Genomic DNA, 27,763 nt, shown 5'->3' with positions numbered 1-27,763 from the left:
TGCAGATTCTGAATGATGATGAATGAAGCTGCAAAATACAGCTTGATTTTCATCACTTCAAGGCAGAGAGCAGAGTAAAAATTATTTGTGATTTTATCTTTTTTAACCAGTCCCTAATAGTTAACCCAGAGGCATTTCTTTTTGTTTACTCAGTCTTGTTTCTTGTTACTTTCCCACCTTCTGCTTTATTTTATAGCCTTATGTCTGCTCAGTGAGTCTGGGGAGTACTCTGTTTTACATGCACCACTGCACGGACAGATAGGAAGTTTTACCAAGGTCAACAGATGCTAACCTACTCACAGAAGAAAAGTTACTGTGACTTCCTAGTTCAGCAAACTATTATTCTTTCATGGAGTCAGTTTGGACAACATTAAAACTGCAATAGAAAGTCCATTTTCCACAACAAAGACAACAGCAAAAACATGATAATATTTTTAAAATATAGATATTTTCTCTTCTCTCATAGCCTGCATGGAATTCAGTAATAATACCAACCATGGAAAGAGTCACTTAGTACAAACATCAGTTAGTCACTCTGACCTAACATTTAGTAGATTCTTTTATATAGAGATTTCTCGCTACATATTTCTATTTATTTCCCCCAAAGCTGTATTCTTGTAAGGTACCTGGTTTTTTTACTGCCAAAAAAATCACTGATTCACATGATCTGACCTCTTAGCAAAAACATTTTCAAGTGTCATCTGTTTTTGTTTTCCAGAAATCCACCATTAATTGTGCATTCCCCTGCTTGAAAACAATTTTAATGAGAAAATGAAAATATTTCTTTGTGTCTTTTAATCATGTATCTTAATATGCGTAAGCAATGTCACTGCTTACACAGTCTGCTTATCACAGACTGATCATTCATTCTCTCTCCTTTCTCTATGACTTATAAAGAAAGTTGGTGTTAATATAATAATGAATGGTTTGCTCAAGATCCTGTTCATTTCAGCTGAGTGAGAAGAAAGTCAAAGTGTATTTAGATTGTTATTTACACAGTTCAATTTCTTACTGTAACTACTCAGCAACTTCTCAAACCAAACAAAGCAAAGAATTCTGGAATCGACATAGTCTACACGATGAAGTCATCATTCCCAAGCCATGGTGCTATACTTAAATTGTATATTGAACTACAGTATCTCACTCTGGTATGAAGGGCAATTCAGAGTCACTGATGGAGAAGCAAAAAAACATTTCCCCCCTTATTCTAACATTGTACAGTATCAATTGTTTCCCACACTGCTAGTAGGAAAATGTATGTCCTTACCCCACAGCCTATTCCGTTGCCTGGTTCACATACAATTTTCCTCACTCCTGGTTCAGGAAGCAAACCCGCACCACAGCCCGGAGTTGGACACAGCACTCCTCCCATCTGCAGCACACACTCCTCGGCCCCATAGTGCTGGTAGCGGTTGTACTGCAATACAACAGACTGGTGTTAAACTTCCAACAGCATGCAAAAATTGCCGCAAAACTTTGAGCTTGAATCTATCCCACATAATTGTCAGCTGTCCTAATGTCTCACATGCTAAGTCCAGGATATTTGTCAAATGTCTAGAACCTTGCAGTGTCTCTAAATAGGGTGTCACTCTGATCCAACTCACATCATTTGCATAATTTACTGACTCGCAGCTATCATTTTCACCACCAGAAAATTGTGTGGGATATTAAAATCAAGAAAACAGCAGACTGTTTCTGTAAGTAACCTCAAGAACTCTTATACTGCTATAAAAAAATTATTGTAAACATCATAAATATAGTCCAACAACAGACAGTGATAAATGCTGTACACAAATTGAAAAGAGATCCACAAAAAACCCCAAGGATCTATCGCTAGAAGTACAGTATAATGTTTTAAAGCTAAAGGGTTGTAAAAATTGCCCAATTTTATTTTAAAAATAGATTTCATGAAATTGATTGGCAAAATAATTCTCTGATATACATTTATTTCAACGTTAGGTGTAGTTTTTTTCCAGGTTCTCCCAGGAAATTTTCTTAGTTTTTGCAGTTTTCGTCTAGTTCCATCCCGATAGCCTAGAAGGCTATGGAAATGCCTCCATTTTAGCGATGGAGACACTGACACACAGCAATACTAAATAACATGCTTACTGTATCCTCATCGACAAAAACGCCCACTCTAAAATGACTGATGCCATTGCAATAACTTTCCCTGGTCTAACTTACCCTGCTTTCAGCTGGAGATAAGCTGAGCAAGTACAAATCATGCTGCGTACATGTAAATCACATCAACTCTAGGGTTCTGCATTGGTGCAGTTCCACACTAGTGGCTATATAACCATTGTAAACCAGGCTTCAGATTTGCCTGTAAATCTGGTCTACTGTAGAACGAAATAAATGAAAGTATTTGGTCCTAACTGCCCCAAAGAAAACAGAAAAATCCAAAAGACCAAAGAGGAAGAGAGTAGTATGAATTTTCTGGGAGCAGAATGACTTTATGGTGTGCTAAAAGAACAAAACAGAGCTTTATGTTACAGCACTCACAACAGTGTTCAGTGCTTTACAACCTTTTATCCCATAACTGCTCAAGAAAATCCTGTTCCCTTTTTCTTTTGGGATAACAAAAAAAAAATTCTCTCACCAGTCCACACCTCTCTCCAAAGAAATCCCACAATGAAAACTGAAGCAACAGTACCGAAACCTCATACACAAAGGATACAAAGAAGAATTTTAAATTACAAAGACAGGAGCTCCACTGCATATTTTGTGGGTACATTTAAGATGATTCTTCTGCTAGTGTTGCCATAACATATCTTGCTACACTTGGTTTTTAAAAATACCATGAGACTTATTAAAACACTATAATATATAAACATAAAAGTTTTGCACCACAGAAAAAAAAAAAGGTTACCAAACTGGAAGTATCCACCTTTGTCAGTTAACAAAAAGTCCAAAGAAACTTCCTCTCAAAAGAAAAGCAAAATCTAAAAGGAGAGAAAGCCTTCAAAATATCACTCTGTGTGTGAACGACAGCCAGAAATCCTGAACTAAAGATCTTGGATCTGGAAGATACCAGTATTTTGACAAATGTACAAGACCTGTCTGCAAAGTCTCCTGGAATGTGGGGGCTCAACAAGTCAACTGGTGTTTTTCTATGTTATTATTATACTCAAACCTAGAGTAATGGCATAAATATTTATTGTTGGACTCTATCAATTTTCAGCAAAGTTTGTGATCCTTGCACTAAATACATGCTGAGTGCTCTGAGTCGTTCTGCTGGCCTTGAACAGGAATATGGGTAGCCACAGCTGCAAAACTCTCTGCTGACCTCATATTTCTTCAGGGCAGAGACTGGACCTGAAGGTGAGGACAGCGATTGTCTTACCCCATTAAGAGAGAACATTGTGCTGGATGTGGGATTGTTAGCACCTTCTCATTATGGAGGCAAACATCAGTGACACTGTAACTGAGATTCTGTCAGCATTTCTATTATAAATTCTCAGATGAAAAAAAGGGTATGCTTTCCAGTCATTAACTTAGCATAAAACGGCATGAAGAGATTCTCACTGTCTCTTCTTTTTTTTTTTCTTGATACACAAAAATGGAAGATAGGTAAGATGGGAATCAATCTGTCTTGTTACAGAAAGTTACAGAAAGGGAATGTCCAGTCCACCTACTGGCAAGGTGGACAAAGTCATTGTATTCTACCCAAGAAGTCTGACATTTTATACTGGTTCAGCACAGGACTCATGCCAAACCAGTATAGCACTCTCACCAGTGAATTTCACACCATAAAAGCCAAAACAACGATCAATTTGAAAACAGGAAAGATCCTAGTAAATATGTTTGCACATCTTGACATCTAGTTACCAGCCTCTTCTCTACCTTCAAAGTCCAGATACATTTATAAGATGTCATCTTCCAATTTCTTTTTCCCTGTGCCTGTACACTAGCTCATTTAAAACCCAGCAAACAACTAAAAAATGCAGTAGCAGAATGTATACACATTTGCAGCCATAACACAGTTATCCACAACATACATGGATTTATATGCTTTAATCAGTGGCCTAAAACAAAGAAATTCATTTTACATTAAGGGTGCATTAATAAAAGGCTTGTAAAGGACCCAAGCACTTATTCATTAATTATTAATTAACTATTTGCATATTGTGACATATTATATCTGTTAGAGGCATTTTCTCATATAGACCACAGCCATACACATCACACAGTACTGATGCAATCAACATGCTTAACGCATGACAATTTTCAAAAGCCCTTAAACATCTTTGGAGCCTGTGATATATTTTTGATCACAAGTCTGGATGAGATATTTAAGAATATTCCAGCAGATAACCACCACTGGTTTACTTTGCCTCTTATTCTTAACTGGAGCTTTAAAGGAAGATTAATTTCATTTAGTTTGGATTTCCGCAGTGATGATGCTTACAGTTGCACTGGCTGCTTAGACTCATTTTATAATTAACAAGAAAGATAGGATGCAATTCATCTTTTCTCTTTCAGATTCATCCATTAGCATGAGAAGAACTGAACCCTGGAGTGCCCTGGCCTCTCTTTATAGATAATAGAACAGAATTTGCTGGATATGGACAACTGAAATTAGGTGACTTCCACAATAGATTCTTCAGTTCCAGTACTTCTGATCCTAAGTCACCTGGCCTAAGCTATTTTTGAAACCAAGGTTTAGACACCTAAATATCTTAGACTGTGAACCACCTCACACAATTTTAGCCCTTCAAAAATTAAACATCTAACCTAAACAACTCACATAGGCTCCAAATATATTGAATGAGAAGAGACAAGATCTCAAGGAGCAAATTTATCCTGACTTACATGCGATGTCTGATAGGTAGGGTGAATCACCCTGTGGAAGTGCTATAGTTGAAGTTGAGAAAGATAACTTAGGCTAGACATCTAACACGTAAAGAGCTGTCATTAAAAGATGAACCAAACTCTTCTGTACATTCAAAATATTTCACAATATCTATTACTCAATTATTATCAATGGGCTTCCTATTTAGAGATGCACTCATCATGTGTAACACAATTCTGCATACTACAAAGAGGAAAAATATCTGCAATCATTTTTAGGAAAAAACTCTTACAAAGTTTAATATATGGGGAACTTTACTGAACTGGCATCCATGGCATCTGATTTCAATTCCTGGCAGCATCACAGCATTCCAGTGGTTTTCACGTAGGTCACTTAATCTGTGCTTCTCATTAGTTCCCCATTCGTAAAGAGGGAGGATGATACTTGCTGATTTCACTGTAGTGTTAAGAGGCAAACTCCATTAATAGTCATGAGGACATCAAATACGATGGTAATGAGGGGCATAAAATTACACAGAAATCACCAGCCATCTACTGCTGCTAGAAATCAGCTTTTGAGCAACGCATGTCAGCCATTTATATGTTACTGTAACAAGGTCCTCAGAAATACAGGTAGGTAAATAGTTGCTGGATTCACCATAGAACCATATATTTCAATGCTTATTTGAAAAAAAAAAAGGCTTTAAAAATATGATTTACTCTAAACCACTAGTGGTAAGACAGCTAAAGGTATGTGAACAACATAGTCGTAGAGCATTCTGATTGTTTTTTCTCTGAAAATTGCATCCTCCTGTGAACTTTCCCCTCAGTTTGTGAATTGTCCCAGTCAACCCAAATGTATACTTTTATTGAAATAAAAATTTGGGTGGAAAAAATTCCCAGCTCTACTTATAGTATTTCAACCATATGATGAAGTTCTTTAATGCAATCTTTGCTCATAAAAACTTGTCAGGACCTTTAGAAATGACTTTTTATAAATTATTAACACGGTGAAACCATAACAAACAGTCAGCTGGCAACAGCGGCAGCGGCGGCAGCGACTGAGGTGAGTGGGGGCAAGATCGGGCCGTAGCTGCGGTTTCCGTGCTCTGGCCCGCCCCGCCCCGAGCAGCAGCCCCGAGACCCGGAAGTTCCCGGCAACGAATCAGGAGAGGAGGGGGCGTAGCACCACCCCCCGTGATCGGGTGATAAAGAGCCTCCTGGAGGGCAGGGACTAGTCCCTGGCCAGAGGGGAGAGGGGGAGTCAGCAGTGACTGTGTGTGTCCCAGGACGGGGGAGGCCACAGCCGTTTGCAGCTCTTTGGGCAGGGCGCTGACTCCCTCCCAGTGCACAAGGAGAGGAAGGTGCCAAGGAGCTGTGAATCTTCTGCTGTCAGTCGGCAGCAGCGGTTGCAGCGATAGCGACTGAGATGAGTGGGGGGCGAGGGTAAGGGATGCTGCCTCCCTGGGGCTCGGGTAAGGGATGTTGCCAGGAGGATTCCTCAACTGGTGAGGCCCTCTGACTACTACCCACTATTAGTATTCCAGGTGGGTAGGGATGAGATTGAAGAGAGAAGTGCCAGGGCAATCAAAAGGGACTTCAGGGCCCTGGGGCGTTTGGTAAAGGGGGTAGGTGCCAGGTGATATTCTCTTCAATTCCTTCAGTGTTTGGTGAAAATAGGGAAAAGACTATGAAAGTACAACAGATTAATATGTGGCTAAGAGACTGGTGCTGTAGGTGGGATTTTGGGTTTGTTGACCACGGGGCGGCTTTCATGGCACCGGGCCTGCTTATGCCGGATGGGGAACACCTGAGTCAGAAGGGGAAAAGGGTTATGGCCCAGAAGTTGGCAGGGCTGGTTAAGAGGTCTTTAAACTAGGTTCGATGGGGGAGGGGGATAAGACCAGGACAGCCACAAATGAACCTAGGGGTGGCAGGCCTGCATCGGGGGCAAGGCCGCTAGCCCAGCTGAAGTGCGTTTACACCAATGCACGCAGTATGGGCAACAAACAGGAAGAGCTAGAAGCCACTGTACAGCAGGAAGGTTATGATGTGGTTGCCATCACAGAAACGTGGTGGGATGACTCTCATGACTCGAGTGCTGCTATGGATGGCTATAAGCTCTTTAAGAGGGACAGGCGAAGCAGGAGAGGCGGTGGGGTAGCGCTGTATGTTAGGGAGTGCTTGGACTGTGTCGAAATTGAGGAAGATGGTGAGGATGACAAGGTTGAATGTTTATGGGTAAAGATCAGGGGGAAGGTCAGCAGGGCGGACATTACGGTGGGAGTCTGTTATAGACCACCCAACCAGGATGAGCAGGCGGACGAGGCGTTTACAAGTGGCTGTCAGAAGCCGCCCGGTCGCCGGCCCTTGTACTCGTGGGCGACTTCAACTTGCCAGATGTCTGCTGGAAATACAACATGGCAGAGAGGAAGCAATCTAGGAGATTCCTCGAATGTGTGGAGGACAACTTCCTCATGCAAGTGGTAAATGAACCCACTAGAGGAGGGGCCCTGCTTGACCTGTTGTTTGTGAACAGAGAAGGACTAGTGGGAGATGTGAGGGTCGGTGGCCGTCTTGGGAGTAGCAACCACGAAATGTTAGAGTTTTCGATAGTGGGGGAAGTAAGGAGGGGCAAGAGCAGAACTTCTGCCTTAGATTTCCGCTGGGCAGACTTTAGCCTGTTTAAGAGGCTGGTGGACGGAGTCCCTTGGGAATCGGTCCTGAAGGGCAAAGGAGTCCAGGAAGGCTGGACATGCTTCAAAAGGGAATTGCTAAATATTCAGGAGCAGGCTGTCCCGGTGTGTAGGAAGACAAGCTGTCGGGGAAGAAGACCGTCCTGGTTAAACAGAGAACTTAGGCTAGAACTTAAGGAAAAAAAGAAAGCATATTTGCTCTGGAAGAAGGGTCGGGTAACTTGTGAGGTCTATAGGGATGTTACCAGGTCGTGTAGGGAGAAGATTAGAAGGGCCAAAGCTCAATTAGAGCTTGATTTGGCTGCTACGGTCAAAGATAACAAAAAAAGCTTTTACAAATACATCAACAGCAAAAGAAGGGTCAAGGAGAGCCTCCACCACTTGCTGAATGAGGAGGGTAGTGTAGTGTCAGGGGATGAGGAAAAGGCAGAGGTGCTCAATGCCTTCTTTGCCTCGGTCTTTAATGTCAAGACCGGTTGTCCTCAGGAGACTCGGCCCCCAGAGCCTGAAGTTAGGGACGGGGGGCTGTGTGAACCTCCCAGGATCCAGGAGGAGGCGGTTAGTGACCTGTTGTGCCAGTTGGACACCCACAACGCTATCGGCCCGAATGGGATTCACCCCAGAGTAATGAAGGAACTGGCATATGAACTTGCCAAACCGCTCTCTATTATCTACCGGCAGTCCTGGTTAACTGGAGAAGTTCCAGCTGACTGGAAATTAGCAAATGTAACGCCCATCTACAAGAAGGGTCGGAAGGGTGATGCAGGGAACTATAGGCCTGTCAGCCTGACCTCGGTGCCAGGCAGGGTGATGGAACAGATCATCCTGAGTGCCATTACACGGCACATGCAGGACAATGGGGGCATCGGGGCCAGCCAACATGGATTCATGAAAGGCAGGTCCTGCTCGACCAACCTGGTCTCCTTCTATGACAAAGTGACCCGCTTAGTAGATGAGGGCAGGGCTGTGGATGTAGTCTATCTAGACTTCAGTAAGGCATTTGACACTGTCTCCCACAGCATCCTCCTAGACAAACTGGCTGCCCGGGGCTTGGATGGGTGGACTCTTCAATGGGTTAAAAACTGGCTGGATGGCCGAATCCAGAGAGTGGTGGCGAATGGGGCAAAGTCCAACTGGCGGCCGGTCACTAGCGGTGTTCCCCAGGGCTCAGTTCTGGGGCCAGTGCTGTTCAATATCTTTATAGATGATCTAGACGTAGGGATTGAGTGCACCCTCAGTAAATTTGCAGATGACACCAAGCTGGGTGGGAGTGTTGATCTGCTGCAGGGTAGGAAGGCCCTACAGAGGGATCTGGACAGGTTAGATAGATGGGCCGAGACCAACGGCATGAGGTTCAACAAGAACAAGTGCCGGCTCTTACACTTCGGCCACAACAACCCCATGCAGTGCTACAGGCTTGGGGAAGAGTGGTTAGAAAGCGGCCCGGCAGAAAGAGACCTGGGGGTGCTGATCGACAGCTGGCTAAACATGAGCCAGCAGTGTGCCCAGGTGGCCAAGAAGGCCAATGGCATCCTGGCCTCTATTAGGAATAGTGTAGCCAGCCGGTCTAGGGAAGTGATCGTCCCTCTGTACTCGGCCCTGGTGAGGCCGCATCTTGAGTACTGTGTTCAGTTCTGGGCCCCGCACTTCAAGAAAGATGTTGAGGTGTTGGAGCGAGTCCAGAGGAGGGCAACCAAGCTGGTGAAGGGTCTGGAGGGTCTGACCTATGAGGAACGGCTGAGGGAGCTGGGGTTGTTTAGCCTGGAGAAGAGGAGGCTCCGAGGTGACCTTATTGCAGTCTACAACTACCTGAAGGGAGGTTGTAGTGAAGTGGGAGTTGGCCTCTTCTCCCGGGCAACTAGCGATAGGACAAGAGGACACAGCCTCAAGCTTCGCCAGGGGAGGTTCAGGTTGGACATGAGGAAGAATTTCTTTTCAGAAAGGGTTATTAGACATTGGAATGGGCTGCCCAGGGAGGTGGTGGAGTCACCATCTCTGGATGTGTTTAAGAAAAGACTGGACATGGCACTTAGTGCCATGGTCTAGTTGACGTGGTGGTGTCAGGGCAACTGTTGGACTTGATGATCCCAGAGGTCTCTTCCAACCTGGTTGATTCTGTGATTCTGTAATTATAAATTATAGTATGACATAGACATGGAGGCTGGATAATTGTAGTACTTTATTCCCTGCTCCTCACTTTCCAGAGTGGGATGATTTCCCTTGAGTCTTAGAGTGGTACCAGGTTTTCAACCAGCAGATATTCAATCATTTAATGTTGTAAATCAAGTGTAATGTAAACTAAATCATTGGGCTGATACAGGAACAAAACAGGTTTAACTATAGATTGCAGTCTTTTCAATTACATTGAGATTCAGACACTAAGACAAAACTGAAATGCACCTGGATGCACAGAACTCTTGCAAAATACACTATGTGAACACAGTGATTCCTTGTCATGTTATTTATTTTGCAAGTTATGTTTTAATACCATAGAATGGTTTATGTTGGAAGGGACTTTAAAAGATCATCTATTCCAACGTCCCCCGCCACAGCACATGTGCCTTGTGCTATTTTAATTTTGCTTTTACACTTTGGGCACAGTTTTCTTTATTTTCTTTATTTTCCCTTTTTTTTTCTCACACATAAAAGCATCTGCTCAGTAGTAGCCTCACAGGGAACTTTGGACAAAAGTTTAACAGTAGATGTAAAGCCAAAATTTCTAATCTCTGAAAGGTAATTTGATTACTTGTTTCTTTTAACGGTCTCAGAGGAAAGAAAATCTACTTTCTGGAGTCAGATTGTTTTTACTGCTCCTATAAATCAAATAACCATCTGTGTGTTTCAAAATTAGATTGTGGAGGCTATTAGTCCATAATGTAGACTAAGCACTTTATTTATATGTATTATACACATTAAAAAAAAAGAATTAGTTCCATAATGTAATTAGGCAATTTAAGTACAAAACCCTTAGTACTAATTGGATTAGTAAAAATACTTACCGAAGTGTCATCTAAAATATAGATTTAAAAGAGATGGACTGACATGGTTCTCCATGGAGCACCCTTACTTTACTTTTCCTGAGTTACTGGGCTCCTCTGCTGGCCAGTGATATGTTGGGAAGAGCAAGTTTAGAGCATCAGCTCCTTCTTGTTCCCACTGGAGCACCACAAAGGAGACCAGAAAGAGAACCACCTTCGACAGGGTTGGAATTTGCCGACTTTGGGGAGTCATGGAAAATTGGGTAAGGCAGTCTTGAGAAAATGCTTAGATAAGAAACCCATGACTGGATCAATGCAACACAATTCATGGACAAAACTAAACTAGAGAAGAGAGGGGGAAAGAAAGGAAAGACTGCAGTTTGCAGAATGATATGAAAGCAAGCACACAGTGAGGAGTATGAAAATAGAAAATAAAGAATATTGAGAAGAGAGGACACTGGAGCAAGTTATAGCAGAAAGCAAACTGAATATAGGAGAGGCAGCATGTGGAAAGTGGACTAAGCACAGTGTATGGCTTGGAAGATGGACTAAGCACAGTGTATGGCTTGGCACCGTATTTACAAACTATTGGAAGTTAGTGATCTTCCAGCAGGTATTTGTGGGATCAGTCTGCATGGACTGAATGCTGGAGATAAACATTTAGTCCCTTCTGGCCCTTGTGGAGCTCGAATACACATTCCTTTCTCCCCTACAAATGACAACCACCAAGGCTGTAATTGATGCAAGGAAATCTTTTCAGCTGATGCTGTTGCAAATTGTGCAACTGAGATTCACTGAAGTTGATAGTGGCTTCCAGGAATTCCACTTCTCAGATCACAAAAGTGAATATATGCATATTCCATGAAAGCAGGTCAAAGTCATACAAGGGACAGAAGAAGTCCCAACTTCTACATCTACCCGAGATCCTGAACACTGGGGTTCAAATCCTCTCACTGAATTTAATGAAAGCTGGGTGGAAGAGAATTCCTCTATCTATCTTTAGAAGCAGTCAAGTTGCTACCAGCATTGATAGTTGTTACAGAGAAGTAAACAAATGGAAATTTGGGTACTACACAAAACGACATTTTTTTTGGTTTTGACAGGAAAAAAATAGCCTTTAAATTAGTTTTGATCACAAGTACTTTCTCCCATCTTTCTCACCATTTTTTTATTTCAGCTGTTGAACTAAAAATAAGTTACTCTTCCTTGTATAGTACACAGAGAACAAGTTAAAAAAGGAGTAAGAAAGTACAGATGCCCTGCCTATGACAAGAACTCAAAGAGGATAAATTTCTGATAATTCAGGAGAGACAAAGCTCAGGAAGTCACATGGATTCCAATTACTTCTGAAGTCAGGGAAGAAGGCTGTTAGGAGGCATTCAAAGCAGATACAGCATGGGGAGAAAAGAGAGACACATCACTGGTCATATGATATTGGAGGACTGTAAAGTTTGTGGTGTAGTTCCAGCTATAAAAAAAAGGTGGTGTAAAGAGGATCAGGCGTTAAATGCAGTAGCTCAATTTTAGAGAGTGATGGGATGGTGATGATAAATCCAAAAGATGAGCCAAATGAGTTGGACAGAAATCAGATGTTAGACAGAAAAGTGGAAGAAACTGAGAGATGTGTGTAGGTATCACTCATATTGCGTAGTAGCTGAAGCCAGGGTACTGGGTGGGAAAGCACAGATATGTAAGGAACTATACTTGTAAAGATACAGATTTGAGAATACTAACAAAATAGCTTTGGTTTAGTAATTATGAACTGGAGAAATTATTAAGTGAAAATTTATTCTTTTTTTCTTTTAGTGCATGTGAATTATCGAAATTTACCTTACATTTTTTCTAAGTGTAGTTATCCAAAAATCTTGACCCACAAATACTTGAGAAACACTTTGCTGATAATATTTGACAGTTTCCTGCATTAAACTCAGCAGATTAATTAGAATTGTCACATGACATTACTTTTGCCTGAATAGGTAAATATATATCAATTAGTTTAAGACTGACTTTACATTAACATTCTGTAGCATATACTTAAAAAAAATTCCTCTAGCAAGTATTGCAAGCAAAAAAAAATCAAAAGTACTTTCCCCTTGCCACACACACATATCGTATACAAATTTCTTTAAAACTTCAGTTAATGTAAAATCATTTCTGTCCACATTGTGTTCTTTTAATACTAGATTTGCATATCTCCTAAAGTTACATCTCACAGGAAAACCTAGCACAAGCCCACACCACCTTTGAACAGCATGGGGATGTGCAGCTGCAGATTTTCAAAACAGGGTATTCCTTTGCATAAGTTTTCCCCAACTGGCAAGGAAATGTGAAAAAAAAAGAAAGTGTCCCCTTTCAGGCTTGCTCTGATTCCAGGCATGTAAATGCCCACAACATTTCTAATGAAAAAGTGAGCAGTGATATGAGTTGCAGTAGCAGCTGATAGGAGAGATCTGTTAAAATTGATCATTCCCCTGTCAAAATATCAAGAAACTGGCCAATACATTCTGCAAAGTTGTCAGAGCAGATGATATACCAGAGAAGCACAGCTATACATTACTTAGCAGCTTCTTTTCCTGCCACTAGCATGTCATCTGCTTCATCCGTGCTATGACCTGTTGGGGGCACTCAGGTATAGCAGCAGATTGCTCTTGCGTTATTTGTTTTCCCTTCCAGCCTTCAGATGTAGCTGCTATTTTATTCATGAATCACAATATTCCATTTAAACAATTAAACAAGATTTTTTCTGTCACTTTGGAAAGAAGATGAAAGTTTTTCAGAGTCATTAGGGAGACTCCATAACAGTTCACTGTGAGTCATCTTGCTATGTTGGTATACAGTGGTGTTTAGGTCTGAATTAAAGTGTTCTCTCTGCTGTCTCTGTCACTGTCTTGTTGAACTACCTGCCTTCCACTGTATTTGGACAGAGCCCATATTTACTGCATCTCTAACATATTTCTGTAAGCAGCTTGTACTATCTCCACTTGTAGAACCATTTGCATTTACTTGCAGAGACAGTCAGCCTGACAGGGCAAATGGCTACTGCAGGAGACTAACTTTCTTATATTGTGCTATTTTTCAATAGTTCCCCAGTTAATAAATATTTCATCCCAATCCTAAGTGTATCATCTCAGGTATCTGTGAAGTGAAGCAGTTAGCCAGCATGTTGAACAGCATCCATTATGCTAGGTGAAATGATGGATTATGAATAGTGAGATCAAATAGCAAGAAAAAGCTCAGCAGAGCTAAGGACAGCTAGAAACCTTCAGGTTTTACCCTTCCTGGGGCTGCATGTCCAGGAGGCTCTCTTTGCCTTGTACAGACCTATGTGCACTGGGAGAGCCTGTGAAAAGGAGGTCCAAAACAAACCACTCAAAGCTGCTTTTGTTGACTTTTCTAGGTCAGGCTTTTTGGCACCTTCTCCAAGGGTCAAGTTTCAAGTCAGGTAGCAATCTGTTGCTAAATGCGTTTGTGTTGCATATTAAGCCAATTACTTTGGAAGCTGGTTTTACGTGGTAAGTTAGGTATCCACAATACATATCATGTACCAGGGAAGCTTGTATCACACAGACTATGATTACCTCTTTCCATAAAGTCTAAAAACAATTCCCGCTTTAAAAACTATCTTGTTGCCACCAACTAAACCTTAAAAGACAGACTTTCCAGCTAGAATGAATTTCCCATAATGTACATTCCCGAGGGAATAGAAGACATGGGAGATTTACATGTCCAGGAGACTACAGAGAAGTTTGGCTATTTGGACAACTGTTTTATTATTTACAGAACTCCTTTTAGGAAATATTAATCAGCAACTCTTCATGCTTCAAGTTAAACACAAAGCCTTGTTTTTTCAGCCTTAGTTTTCCTTCAATGTTACATTTAGATAAAGAAACTTTTTATTTGGGTAGACAGATAGACAGGCAGACACAGGTTTTCAAGTGGTTTGATCCTGCAAGCTGCTCAAAAAGTCTCTTAATGACATCAACCAAAATTATATATGGTCAGTATTTACAGGAAACAAATACTTGATGAACAAAAGGTAGAGACCAGGGTTTTGTATTAGGAACAGTTGCTTGATTTTAATTTGACTGAAATTTGGTTGACAAAGGTAAGAGAGTTGATGAAGCAGACTTCTCTAATGCACTTGTCTTGCTGCCACATGGCATTTTGATTATGTATCTAGAGTGATACAAAATTAACATGCCATATATTAAGAGGATGGAAACTTAGCTACCTGTCTAAAATATATTTGTAAACGGGCAATCATTTCTAAGCAGGTGTGTTTCCAAAAAGGTCCTGAAGGTACCGATTCTTGGCCTTTTGCCACCTAAAATTTTTATCAATGACTTAGAAGAAAATGAAGAACATAGAAACATCAGTGGTAAAGCTTGTAACAATTTGAGAAGAGGACGTAACGAACATGTAACATGAATGGTTAAGTTCATGCTACAGGGGTATCTGGCCTGTTGGTAAACGAGGCTTAAGCAAACAACTTACTTTTCAGCACAGTCACATGTAAAGCTATTTTTCTAGGAAGAAACTATTACCCACAGTTGAAGAACAGGATTTCTGTCTGGGCAGCAGTGTGATGGATTGTGAGCTGAATCTGAGCTGTGTCCATCCACGTCCAAAAGCACTAAGGCACCTCTTAGATGAATAAATAGAAATCTCTAGAAGGGAAGTTATATTCCTTATTGGGCAGCCACTGGTTTAACTGGAACCCACAAGTTCCAGTGGGAATGTCCATTTTAAACTGAAAGGTTCCTTCATTCTGTCTGAAACATATCTAGCTGACAGTCTGACTGACAGACTCCCTTTTGCTGTGTAAACAATATTTTTAGTCCTGTTTCAGGGTATGGTGTCTTTTTCTGATTTGTGTTCATAGGTTGAAGTAATTTTTTATGATGATGATCAACTATCGCCTTGTGACAGGACAAAGGGAATTGGGAATGTAAAGGAGATGGGGAATGGGAGATACGCAATGCAGGGAGCATACTGGTGCTGGTAGAGTGGTGGAAAGAAAAGAGGCTGGGAATTTTTTCTCTTTCACTACTGAGAGGTATGATAGGATCTAATGTCTGCAAGTGATTTGTAAACAAAGAATGGATGTTTTTCTAGGCAATATACTCCAGTTTAAACAAGAATTAATCCAAGAAAGTCATGTAATGTGTATTCTAAAGGAGATCAGAACAGATTATCCCAATAGTCCATTCTGCTTTTATAATCTGGCCTTAAATACATGAGCATTTTAAAAATAAATCAAGATTGGACATGAAGCAGTAACACGCCCCTATTATTCTTTGACTGTTGCTTGGAGTGAAAGAAAATAGATGTTGGTTGATAATACTGAAATTGTAAGCAGTCTGAATAAAACAGTGTTATAATTATGATTTTTTTTCCTATCTAGTATGCACGACAACAGAAAAAGACACACTTTAGATATTTTTTAAAAAGCAAATATATAACTAAAAAAATATAAGAAATAATTAGATAGCCATGTGAATAAGGACTTTGCCTGAAATTCCTTTCTTTCTTCATTTAGATGTATTTTAACTTTTTTTACCTTGCTTTTGCACCAACTTGTCCCTGTCAAAGTGTGTGCTAACTTCAAGCAAGAGCTACTGTGGTCATCAGCAGACTCATGATAACAATGTTTTTGTAGGGACAGAATATAATTGCAATATTCTTTATACTTGTACAGGCTTATAGAATAATTCAAGCCTCAGGGCAATGTTCACTACTTGCAAAGACATTTGTTAAGACCGTGATGATACCCACTGTATCCAAACAACCTGTTAATGTAGCCTGTTTCAGAGAAAGGCAAATATTTATAGGTCACACCCATTCTGCAAAACAACTTTCCATCTGCATAGTTTTATGCTCCTAATGCATGTTGACAAAAATTTCTCATCGGTTTAGGTGTATCCAATACAAAGAGGAGTAGTTTCACTACGGAAGTCTGAAAGAATACCAAAAATATTACAAGTGGCAAAAATACTGTGTTCATCTGATTAGTGAGGCTTTCCTCATCAAACTCCTCTACTCTCTTCAAGACTTCTCTTACTATTGGACAGAAATTAAATATCTTTTCTTTTGTGGTTCCTTGTGGTTTACATCATCCTACTTCTGAAGTTTGCATATGATCATATAATTTAATACTCTCTTAGTGCAAAGGTGTAAGGGTAGGCTAGTGGAACAAAGAAAGGAAGTATTAAGATTACATAAAGAATCTTTATCTGACATTTCCTAATGTCTGAATTCTTCATTTGCACTCTTAACTCTTTTAGCCTTTATTTTTATGTCTACAATTTCCTTTTCTAAAAAGCAAACAGAAAAAAAAAGTAAGTCCATCAATTAAACTATACTGCTCTGTCAGGAGTCATTAGCAAGGCTGGGGTGTATAACTCCATCCTCAGAGTTCTGCCACTGGAGCTATCAAAGTCTGTCTGGTTCAGCCCTCTCCCTCATACTCGCAGTCTCTCAGTTTAGCTGCTCCCTACCATTCCTTCAAATCTCTCCTTTTGTCCCACTCCTCCTACTCTGCTTAGCTTCACCTCCTCATGCAGCTCATTAAGTACATATCTTCCTTTATTTACCAGTCTCTTTAGCAAGTTTCCATATTTGGTCATTCCCTTCCAGTCCTTGGCCCCAGCTCCTTGACACACCCTCATCCCTACCATTCTGGTTTCTACTCCTACCCTCTTTCACTAGCCAGCCCCTTCTCTTGAGTGTCCCCAGGCTTCATCTCAGTCTGCCCTCCATTTATCATCTGGCTCTAACCAGTCTCTTGGCCCCATCAATTCTGGTCATAATTTCTTTTCCTTCCTCTTCCTAAATCCTCAGTCTCACCAGATTCCTGCTTCCAGTATCCCCCTTGGCCTGGTCTGTTTTCTGTCTTTTTTTCTATTCCTGTCAGACAAATCCTCCCGCACTACCCTTCATGCTGCCTTCTTGCTGAGAAGCTGAGTCCCTGAGGAATCTGGCTTTTGACTTTCTATAATAAGTGAAGTGGAAGGCTGGTGGAGGAAAACTGGAAGTCTAGAAAATGTACCAGCAGCCCTAACTGTAATAAAAATATACCTCTAGGAGAGTGACAGGGAAAGGAGAAGCAACAGGGTGTTCTTGACAATATAATCTGATATAAAGCTAAGAAACCAGACTTTGAATTAACATGCCAGGACCTGCTCCTACTTCTGTCACAGCCCTCATATAACCTTGTGCAATTCCCTTGGTTCTAGGTTCATTAAAAGACACAGATATTCTGATGTAAAACACACTAATGCTGAGCTTTCAGGCCTTCGATCCCTAGTACCTGCAACTCTATGTCAGGCAGTTAGGCTTTATAACCAGTACATTAGGAGAGATACTTCACAGACAAAGACAACTTGAATTTCAAAGCACTGAGCATTTGAAAATTCAACTTGTCTCTCAAAATTTAAGGCCATTTTCTCAATATCTCTGTACGTTAATTTCATTATTGACAAACTAATAACTATGACCATCTTGTGAGTGTTGTAAAGCATACCTCACTTAATGCTTTCCTAAGATCCCTCTACATAAAGTTTTCTGAGTGAAAAGCACAGTTATAATTATGAATGAGAAACACACTTTTAAAAGAGAAAAAAAGCCACAAAAAAGAGATGGATAATATAATGAGTAGCTGTAGGTATCAATCCTTTAGTCAGATCTGCTGTTTTAGAGAGCCTGTTTACTGCTGTAGTCAAAAGCCGAAAAGCTGTAGCAGGTAGCAGATGTACCAATTAATAACCTGTTAAGGCTAATGGATAGAAGGAAGAAAAAAATTTCACGTATATCTCCTGTGTGATTTTTTTTCCCTCACATTTCAGGTCATTGAGGGTCATGAGAACACTCTGCCTCCCTGGAGAGAGACAAAACTGTCTCATTAGCGTCTGTCTTTCATGACATTAAGACGCTGCCTTTGAGATGCTAACTCACCTGTTCTTCTCCCAGAATCCTGAAGTGATGAAGCTCTTTAATCAAGGAGTCTGGACAGCCAGCTGTTGGAAAGAAACAAAAATAGGCATTTTAGATCTTCCTGTCAGCGCAGTTTCAGTATAAGACACACAGATGCAGAGAGGATAGAATATACAGATTACCTTAGATGAAGAAGATTAGAAAGATTAGCCAGGGTTCTGCAGGCACCAGAATGCTGAAAACCATCTATCAAATAATCCTTCCACATTTCTGAGCATGCTACTGAGAACACTTAGAAAGGTTATATTCTGAATATTTTAGCCCTTTCCCCAAAGGACTACAAACAAAAGCAAGACGAAAAGGGCAGCACTGTCTGCCAGATAACACCAGCCCCTTACTGTAAGCCAAAAAGCCTGTTAAAAGAGGATGTCACATCAAAACCTTGGAGCTGCCCAAAGCTGAATTCTGGTTCACGCACCAGGTTTGGACTAATTTCTAAGCGTAATACAGGCTTTCCCTGATTCCCTGAAGGGGAATTCATAGGCTCTGCAATCCCCACAGATCACTTTAATTTTGGCTGTCATAAATATAATCCATTTCACAAACATATAGTCGTCACCCACAGGTGTAATACACAAACCAGCTATGCAGGCAGCGGAGCGATTTGCCAGAACTTTGCAATCAGATCAATGTTCAGTCACTACAGGCTTTCACGATTGTACCAGCCAGTGAGAAAGAACATGTTTTGCTAGATGCCGTGCACTTCACTGGCCTATTCAGGCTGTGATTACCTTCCTGGTGATGAAATCCAAGGCACTTTTGTACACTACTAGACTCATTTCTGGTAAGGGACAGACTGTGAAAGCAATCTGGGCTTTATTCTTCTTACTATAAATTGAAGCATCTACTTGTGAGCAGAGAAAACTCCTTAAAAGGAATTAAGAGCACAGTTCTCCCCAGAACAGTGAGGAACTACAATTTTTATCAACCCGCTTTTCTGCTGATGCAACTACAAATAGTTACCTCTCACCCTTAACGACTGCTATTAAAAGAATGCAAATGAATCTGGAGATGGTTGTCAGGAAATCTCCGTCAGCACTGTGGCTTCACTCAAAGCCAATGAGGCATGGTCTACACTCACAACTTCTGTTGGCATAGCTGTCTTAGGGATACAAAGGGAAAAGCCTTTATACTTGCAAGCAACATAACTAAAAAAGACAAAAACCCTACCATAGACACAATTATACTTGTACAAGTCTTCTACTGGTATAACATTTTCTACTTAGGGAACTGATTTAAATGATATTCAGAACAGCTTCTTGCTGGTAAATGCTTTATCTCTATTCAGAGGAGGTACAAGTGGAGAATGCACCATCAACATAACTTCATCAGCAATCCCTTTTAAAGGTAGCCAAGGCTTAAGGTGGCCACGGTTTAAGCATATGGTAAGAATTTCTTTATTCCCTCTCCCTTCCAATTTATTATGCACTAAATCCCCTAAAATGGGAAAGTTTCCTTCTTCTTTATCACTCTCTACAACTACTTGAAAGGAGGTGGTAGCGAGGTGGGTGTTGGTCCCTTCTCCCAAGTAACAAGTGATAGAATGAGAGGAAATGGCCTCAAGTTGTGCCAGGGGAGGTTTAGATTGGATATTAAGAAACATTTCTTCACTGAAAGGGTTATCAAGCAGTTGAACACGTTGCCCAGGGAAGTGGTTGAGTCACCATCCCTGGAGGTATTTAAAAGATGAGTAGATGTGGTGCTTAGGGACATGTTTTAGTGGTGGACTTGGCAGCATTAGGTTAATGGTTGGACTCGATGATCTTAAAGGTCCTTTCCAACCAAAACGATTCTATGATTCTTGCCTAGCAAGAACTTTTTCTCTTTCCATTCTCATTGAAATCATATTTCCTGAATGCCTATTTCTCCCAGAAATCCATCCCATTCTGCCCTCATGCATAATTTATATAATCTCCCTTATGTGAACTGTTTACATGCATCCTCTCTTTCTTCCATGTTAGAGACTATAAACACTTTGAAAACCGGATCTTTGCTTGTAAAAAAATGTTTTACAGTATGAAAATACATATAGACATATACATAAACATGTATATGTTTAAGTGTTACTAGTTGTCCACTGCTACATCCTCTTCCCAATAGAATATTTTGTATAGTCTATTTTTCAGAGACTTGCCAATCTAGTTTACAATCTTTTCACAGTCCAGACTTTCACTGGATCTTGAAAGCTGATTATACAAGAGATCTTGAAGTTACTAGGAAAGGGAGAGGAATGAGAGCTTAAAAACCATGTCACCGTTGGCAAGATGCTTTCCAGCAGCAAGTTCAGAAAGGTCAAATGCATGCAATATTGAATTATACTGACACACATTAACAGCCTGCTGTCTCTAAGAAGTCCTTTCAGATCTTCACATTGCAGAAGCAATAATTTGAGGAAACAATGGAAATTATTGTTGTCAAACAATTATTGTTGTCAAACAATAATTTGAGGAAAAAATGGAAGTCAAGAAGAAACATGGAAACCAAAAAGAAGTAAGATTGAAACATCTTCCTTTCTTTTTGGATATTTCTGGATGCATTTTGATATTTCTTATTTCTACTTTAATTTCTTCTGTTCCGTAAGCGGATCTTTGTAAAACATGCTCCAATGGTGTGACCCATTTTTACCAAATATCTGGGACTTTTGAAACAGTCTTGGATAATGTTAAATTCCTGCACTGTGACTAGAGACAAAGGCTATAGACAAATAACCATTCCATAAATAAAAAGAAAAGACATTAAAAAATACCTATTCTGCTGAAGGGCATTAAGAACTATTTGTCGTCTCACCCACAAAACCACCCATATAGCCATCAACATATTCATGTATATGCAAACACACATGGTGACTTGAAAATTATTAGAAGTTAAGCACAGCACCCAATGGGTTCACTGGCAAACTGTGCACACCAAAGCTTAAAAGAAAAACACATTTTCTAAATCTCTGATGTGCAACTAGCGCTTGCCACATGAAATAATAATCTGCACTTTACAGATTTCTGCTATTTTGTATAGGATGGTTTGAGGATTAGTTTTTATGCCCTCTGTAGCACAGAAACCCATATAATAAATATTGTCAACAATTACTTAAACTTTCCATTTCCCTCGTCCCAATTATTACTTGACAAAGCACAGGCATAAAGGAAATTTCCACAGACATAAACCGAACCACAGAAATATTTGAATAAATCAATCAATAACAATTACACATAAGAGCGTTAAAAGGACATGATGCAAAAGTGTGGACAATTGCCTTTAATCAGAAGCCAAAACTCTGAACTGAGGACATCTGCAGACTGATAAAATGACAGCTAAATTGTTTATTAGTTCCTTCTTCCAACTGACATTCAAACCTATGTGATTCATATGTTCTTGGCTACAATGACTGTTACAGGTTTTTGCTAACTGTGGAGGCAGAGCAAGATGTATGAAATATAAAACTGATGCAAATCTTTAGTATTTTTATACCACTTTTCCTCTGACATAGCTCCACTGACCTCAAAGCAGTAAGACCCATAAAACTAATGTGACAGTTTAGGAATGAGCCTGAGTTTGAGCAGGAAACTACGTTATGAAGGGATGATACCCAGTTCAAAGCACCAGCAGCTTTATAAACTCACCACAAGTAATTTCTTTGCTTCTATTTAAGCATTTATTACTTAAATTAAATTTAAGCATATTATTTGCTTCTAAATGTTCCATCATACCCCGGATTACTTATTTGAATAATTGTGTTGTTGCTTGATTCTGATATTGCTTTATTATTTAACTCTAAATGCTGCACTTATGAATGAAAGGTACATTCAAAGTTACAGAAATTTGCAACTGTAAATTTACAATTTACATTGTGGTATTCTTTTCATAAAGATATAAAATATATTTTTGATCTGTTCATGTAAGGATATGTATCTTCAAGAGAAAAGTAAAGAAGCAAAATTTAGGATGGACAGTTTAATGTCTCCTAACATCTTAAATCCCCTGATTTCAACTGGTCTGAACACACATTTTCAGCAACGCTTGTAATTAAACTATGATTCTAACTACTACCAATTTAATTACCTAAGTCTTCACATATTATTTCTCAGACAGAATTAGCTTCTGGTTTTGTTTTTGCTTAAAATTATCACTTTGTATGACTTATGTTCTCCAGTGAGAAGGCAAAGGAAAAATCAAATCAACCCTATAATACTGCATAAACCAGCAAAATGAAAGCAAAAAAATGACTGCTGTTACAAATACAGCTGGCTGAGAGCCAACGCCAGTGCCAGGGTCCCGGAGGCACCACCAGCCCAGACTGTCCCTGCCTGGCCCCCCGAGGCTCCCCACAGCCCGTGACACCATGTCAGCCCCTGGGGCCATCAGCCCCTGTGCCAGTGATGCCACAGCAGGGCTGGTCTCCAGCTCCCCACAGCCCTGCCTGGCCATGGGCCCCTCGAGCCAGGCCTACCCATGGTCCCACGTCCCGGCCTGGCCTTGGCCAGTCCTCATTCCCAGGGAGGTGCCTGATGCCTGAGGCTGGGGCTGCCCTGGTGTCCCGGCTGCCTGCTCCTGGCTGGGGCTGTGACGGGCCCTGGCTGCCAGGCCCTGCCCTGACAGATCCCCCTGGAGAGCCCCCAATGCCCCCAGGAAGCCACTGGCCCTTGAGACGCCCAAACAGCAAGGGATTCTGGACTATTTAAGCTCCCAAGAAAACAAACAGGCTAACGGGCTTTTGGATCTGCTAGTCCCCTAAACTGGGAGGCACTGCTAACTGTGCCCGTGCACCGCTGCCTGCAGCATCAGTGGGGGTTATGGCGTGGCTCTGTCTCCTTGTCATAGGTACAGGAGATGAACATTGCTGCCCAAACTGCACCAAACTGAAGTGCATATTGATCCTAAATATATTATTTTTTCACCTCAAGGACTGAATTTTCGCCTCAGAGAATCATAGAAAATCATATAACATCTTCAGTAAATGTAGTTACAATCATGTATACCTCTGCTGTAGGATTGTGTGCTACATCTTATCTTCTGCCATACGTTTGTAGCATTATTTCCAGCTTTGAATGTTAAGTTTCATCTTTCCCCAATTGGTAAATACACTGAATTTAAGCATGTAAATATTGGTTATATGAATCTAACACATTCATTGCACGCTCCCTTTTAGTCAATAGAAGAAAATACACACCTTCACAGGGTAATTCCCATTGTTTGAGATAGGCTCAAAAAAGGTTTCCATTTATCTCCATTAACTGAGGAATCTAAGGCAACTAGGTCAGAATTACACAACTAAGTTTTAGACTTTTAAGGTTAGATGAGCTTAATTTCACCCAACAGCTGCAATCCCAATCATTTCTGCACATACTTAACTTTAAGCATGTAAATTTTCCCATCATACTTAGCTTCTTGCAAACTGAGCACTTACATTATGAACACAGCATAACTTCCATTTCTTTCACTTAAAATTTATGTCTGCATCAACCCTTGTTAGTTCTGAAAAGTACATACCCTTTTGTGAGCTCTGAACATAACCATGTAAGAATATCTATCAGTGTCCTTCAAAGGATATCTTTCCACAGTATTAATTGTTAAACTGAGCTTGCAACTGGAAAATGTTTCAGATGCAAGAGAATAACCACTTCATGCTTAGAAAATTAATGGACACGTGTCTTTTTTTCCCCGATCGCTCCATGTAGAATCGTATTTGACTTAAGTACAGATATGAAAAATGTTCCATATTCAAAAAAATCATTCTAAAAGTTTGGAAATGCAGCACTCTAATGGCAGTACTTGCAATATAGCAACGATTATATATATATTAAAAAAATATATTTTTTATACATATAGGCAAGTGTACACTGGCCTGCCATGTGAGCACAGCAAGGGAAGGTGGCAAGGAAGCCCACAGCTTAGAGGTGCTTGTGGCAGCAGGTATCTATCCAGAGCACAGCCAACCTCTAGCTATGCTGGGACACAGCAGCTGGGACTCCATGTGCAAGGTACAAGTACTCATCGCAGCACAACCCAGCCCAGACAACTTTGTTGAGTGAGCAGGAATGACAAGAAGAGCACAGCCCTGCACTGTGGGTGGTAACAAGGGGAATGGTAAAACGGTAGCAAGAAGAGGGAGTTGGGCTAGACTTTCACACAAAACTTAACAGGTTTGAAATCCCGTAATTAGTGTGCATTTGTTTGTCATATCATTTTCCCCATTCCTTCCAACCTGTTCAGCTAATTGGAATATTGGTGCAAAAAATACATCTTTCTGCTGTCTGTGTCTCTTCTAGTGAAAAGCAATCCTGTGCTGGTGACAGTGCGGTCACCCTTATGGGAACTGACAATGATTTCAAAGCATGAAGTGACTTCATTGTGCTTGTGTTAATTAAATGTTTTGATGTTTTGGGTGACCTTTTCTCATTTTTGATGTTATGTGAACATGAAAAAAGGCAAAACTAAAGAGAGTGTCTGGAATGCATAAATATTTTATTGAAAAGAGAGAAAGATATTATGAAGAATATCAAGTATGTAATTTACAGAATATAAGCACATAACCCTATCTTTGGAATGCTGCTTGTGCTTGTGCATTGTGAAAGATGTAAAAATGTTTTCTCACAGATCCCACAGAAGGATATTATAACGATTTTCACAATTTTTTTAAAACCTTCATGAGCAATAATTTTGTAAATAGTAAATGATTGAGGTTTTTTTCGCTGTTGTTACCTAGACAATTTTCTAATGTAACCAAACTTAAAGCTTCATTAATTTGTAGACCTACACTGTGCTTACAGATATCTTCCTTTTTATAAGAAAGATTTAATTTTTAAAGAAATAAAAGTGATAAAACTGTTCTGTGAATAACCTGTCATCTCAAGTCCCAAGCCTTACATCTGCAGGTCTTAAAATGCAGGGGATTCATGAGGGCATACAACTTTACTGGAAGATCAATGATTGCTAACCACCATTAATCATAAAATCACATATCAGAGTCAATACCCTCTCATGAAATCAGCTTGTAATCACTAGGTGTACCTATTGGTTTATTATTAATAAAAGGCCTTATTTATTTACCTTCTGAACTCTCAATGTTGATCATGCGTTTGAGCCACATTTGCAAACTGAAATTCTCTGACCGCTTAACTCATACTTCTGCTTCCAATACCTATTTTGAATATCTATTGTGATTGGGGCAGGTTCAGTCATGGAACATTTTTCCCCAAGAAAGAAAACCAAATGACTTTTTTTTCATCAAATGCACAGTGGTTATTCCCTTGCCTTACCTATAGGTATCAGAATTTTTTTCAGCAAGTATAATATGTCTTAGCTATAGATCTAGCCTGTTGGACACACTAAAACATCTGATGATTTATTTTTGTAAATGTACTGTTGACTGCAGTCAGCAGTATATTTACAAATTGGGAGACAACCCATTAGTACCCAAATATCTTGTACTGTCCGCTTTACGATTGGTGTAGGAAATAGCATATCCAGTAAAACCAAAAAAGTAAAGTAAAAAAGTACATGGGGTTCTTTACTTGTTCTCATGCCATATTGATAACATGGGTTTGCAGATGATATCTTTCTGTACAGTAATCTAGGTAAGTAGATAGCAAGGTAAAACAAATATATGCCCGAAAAGAGATACGTTAGTGTGTTTCAATAATATAGATTCCTTTGGAAAAAAAAATAAAAGGAGATATTTTCAAAAGCAAGAAGTATTGAATTCTGTCCTTTCAAAGTCAGCAGGAATGTATTTAGACTGCAAAGCTCAACTCTGCAGTTGAGCAATGCTAAACCAGGAAGCACGACAAGCAGTACTAGCATGTGGTTTACATACCCAGAAGTCAACATGGTGAAGGTCTTTCCTGTATGTCTTTAAAAGTCCCTCTAAAACTACGAATGGTGGGGCACTTCTTCAGCTCAAGCAACCTAGCATAGCAACAATTAAGTTAATGGTGCTTACCCATATTCATACTGGCAAAAAATTGGCTATGTACACAAAATGTAATACTTTGTTAAAAAGACTGTGCACCAGTAAAGGATACATTTAAGTGCCCCTTTCTCAAAACTTAATCTGCAATAAGAAATCTATTTGCTTTTTAAAAAAGAAATTCAGAATTTAAATAACCTTTTCTCCTGATTAATAACCCTGTCAAACAGGATTATGTTAATTTTATTTTTTCTTGATTGACTTCTGACAGCTGAAGTCAGTAAACAGTCCTATACAATTTTTTTTGCTATCAAAAAGGCTGCTGAAGCTAATATTCAAGAAAGTTTCATGAAAGCTTGATTGTCAGGACACAATATTTGTCCTGTTCTGACCAGTTACCAGAGATGTTAGCTGCCCAACTGAATGGGTTACATTTTTGTTTCTATGCTCTTAAGTTCAAAATCATCCAAAGATGCAAAAGGTATTTTTGGTCTCATTAAGTACTTCTGAAAAAATTCTGCAAAGGGACTACTATAGAGTTGGGAAAGTATCACATAAAGTTTGGCTACAGGCAGCAAACAGAGCATCTCAGATTAGAGAAAATTCTGCTGGCCTGGCTTTCTCACATTGCACACAACTCTGGCCTCCACTGTGCTGCCACTCACTGTTTTTTTTAATGATGTTTTAGAGCCAAATGACTGGAAGTAATGAACCACATTAGCCATTTTCTACTAGGGTCTCTCTTTTAATCTTTACAACAGAAAATATCAGTAGGAATATTGACCTGCCATTTTAGTTTAGAACCTGCTTCCTTGCTTCCTTTTTGCATATTTAAAACAATAAATACGTTTAGTCACATCAGAATTCAAACCCTGAACTGTACTGAGCTGTACAATGCCAGCATGACACTCCTTGTTATTTTTGGCAGTTTTCTGTATATGCTGCACCGCTATGAGACAAACTGTTGACAGATTGTTGAAAGTCTGTCAGAGGGGGGAAATTTTCTAAAAAAAATTCAGTATTGCCCAGGAGACTAAGACTTCAGGGTGACCATGCAATAGTGCAAACATATTTGACTAATAGTCTGTACCATCTGGTTGCTCGATATTCCGGTTTAAACTATAGGCATAAATTCACCCATGCAATTCTCAGTGAAGTCAGTTAATACTAAATTCGTGCAACAAAACAAAATCTGTGCTGTCTATCTGTAAGGAGAAATTGAACTACAACCTTTACTGCTCAAATACAGCAGCTCCAGAAGCAGAAATAAAAAGGAGACTCCCTTCTTTCCATGCAAGTACTTTTTCAAATTAAAGTAAATTTTGCAGAAAAAACATAATTTATTTTTTAAAAATGCTTCTTAATTAACAGAGGTTACTCCTACAGTTTCTTCATAACATCAA

At 39.9% G+C, this 27,763-nt stretch overlaps 1 protein-coding gene across 3 annotated transcripts in view; it reads right to left on the bottom strand.

Moving 5' to 3' along the window:
• The window catches only part of PRKN (parkin RBR E3 ubiquitin protein ligase), an 852,414-nt gene that overhangs the window by 126,713 nt on the left and 697,938 nt on the right, over window positions 1-27,763 (bottom strand). For all 3 annotated transcript variants that reach the window (XM_068405902.1, XM_068405892.1, XM_068405910.1), the window contains exons 8-9: window positions 18,419-18,480; window positions 1,268-1,417 (exon numbers count right to left, since the gene is read on the bottom strand). In XM_068405902.1, coding sequence (XP_068262003.1) covers window positions 1,268-1,417; window positions 18,419-18,480 — 212 coding nt within the window. The remainder of the gene's footprint in view (window positions 1-1,267; window positions 1,418-18,418; window positions 18,481-27,763) is intronic.

Source organism: Nyctibius grandis, chromosome 1 (assembly GCF_013368605.1).
Source record: "Nyctibius grandis isolate bNycGra1 chromosome 1, bNycGra1.pri, whole genome shotgun sequence".
NCBI lineage: Eukaryota > Metazoa > Chordata > Aves > Nyctibiiformes > Nyctibiidae > Nyctibius > Nyctibius grandis.
The sequence above is the reverse complement of the archived record's forward strand: the minus strand, read 5'-3'. Positions and strand labels throughout refer to the sequence as shown.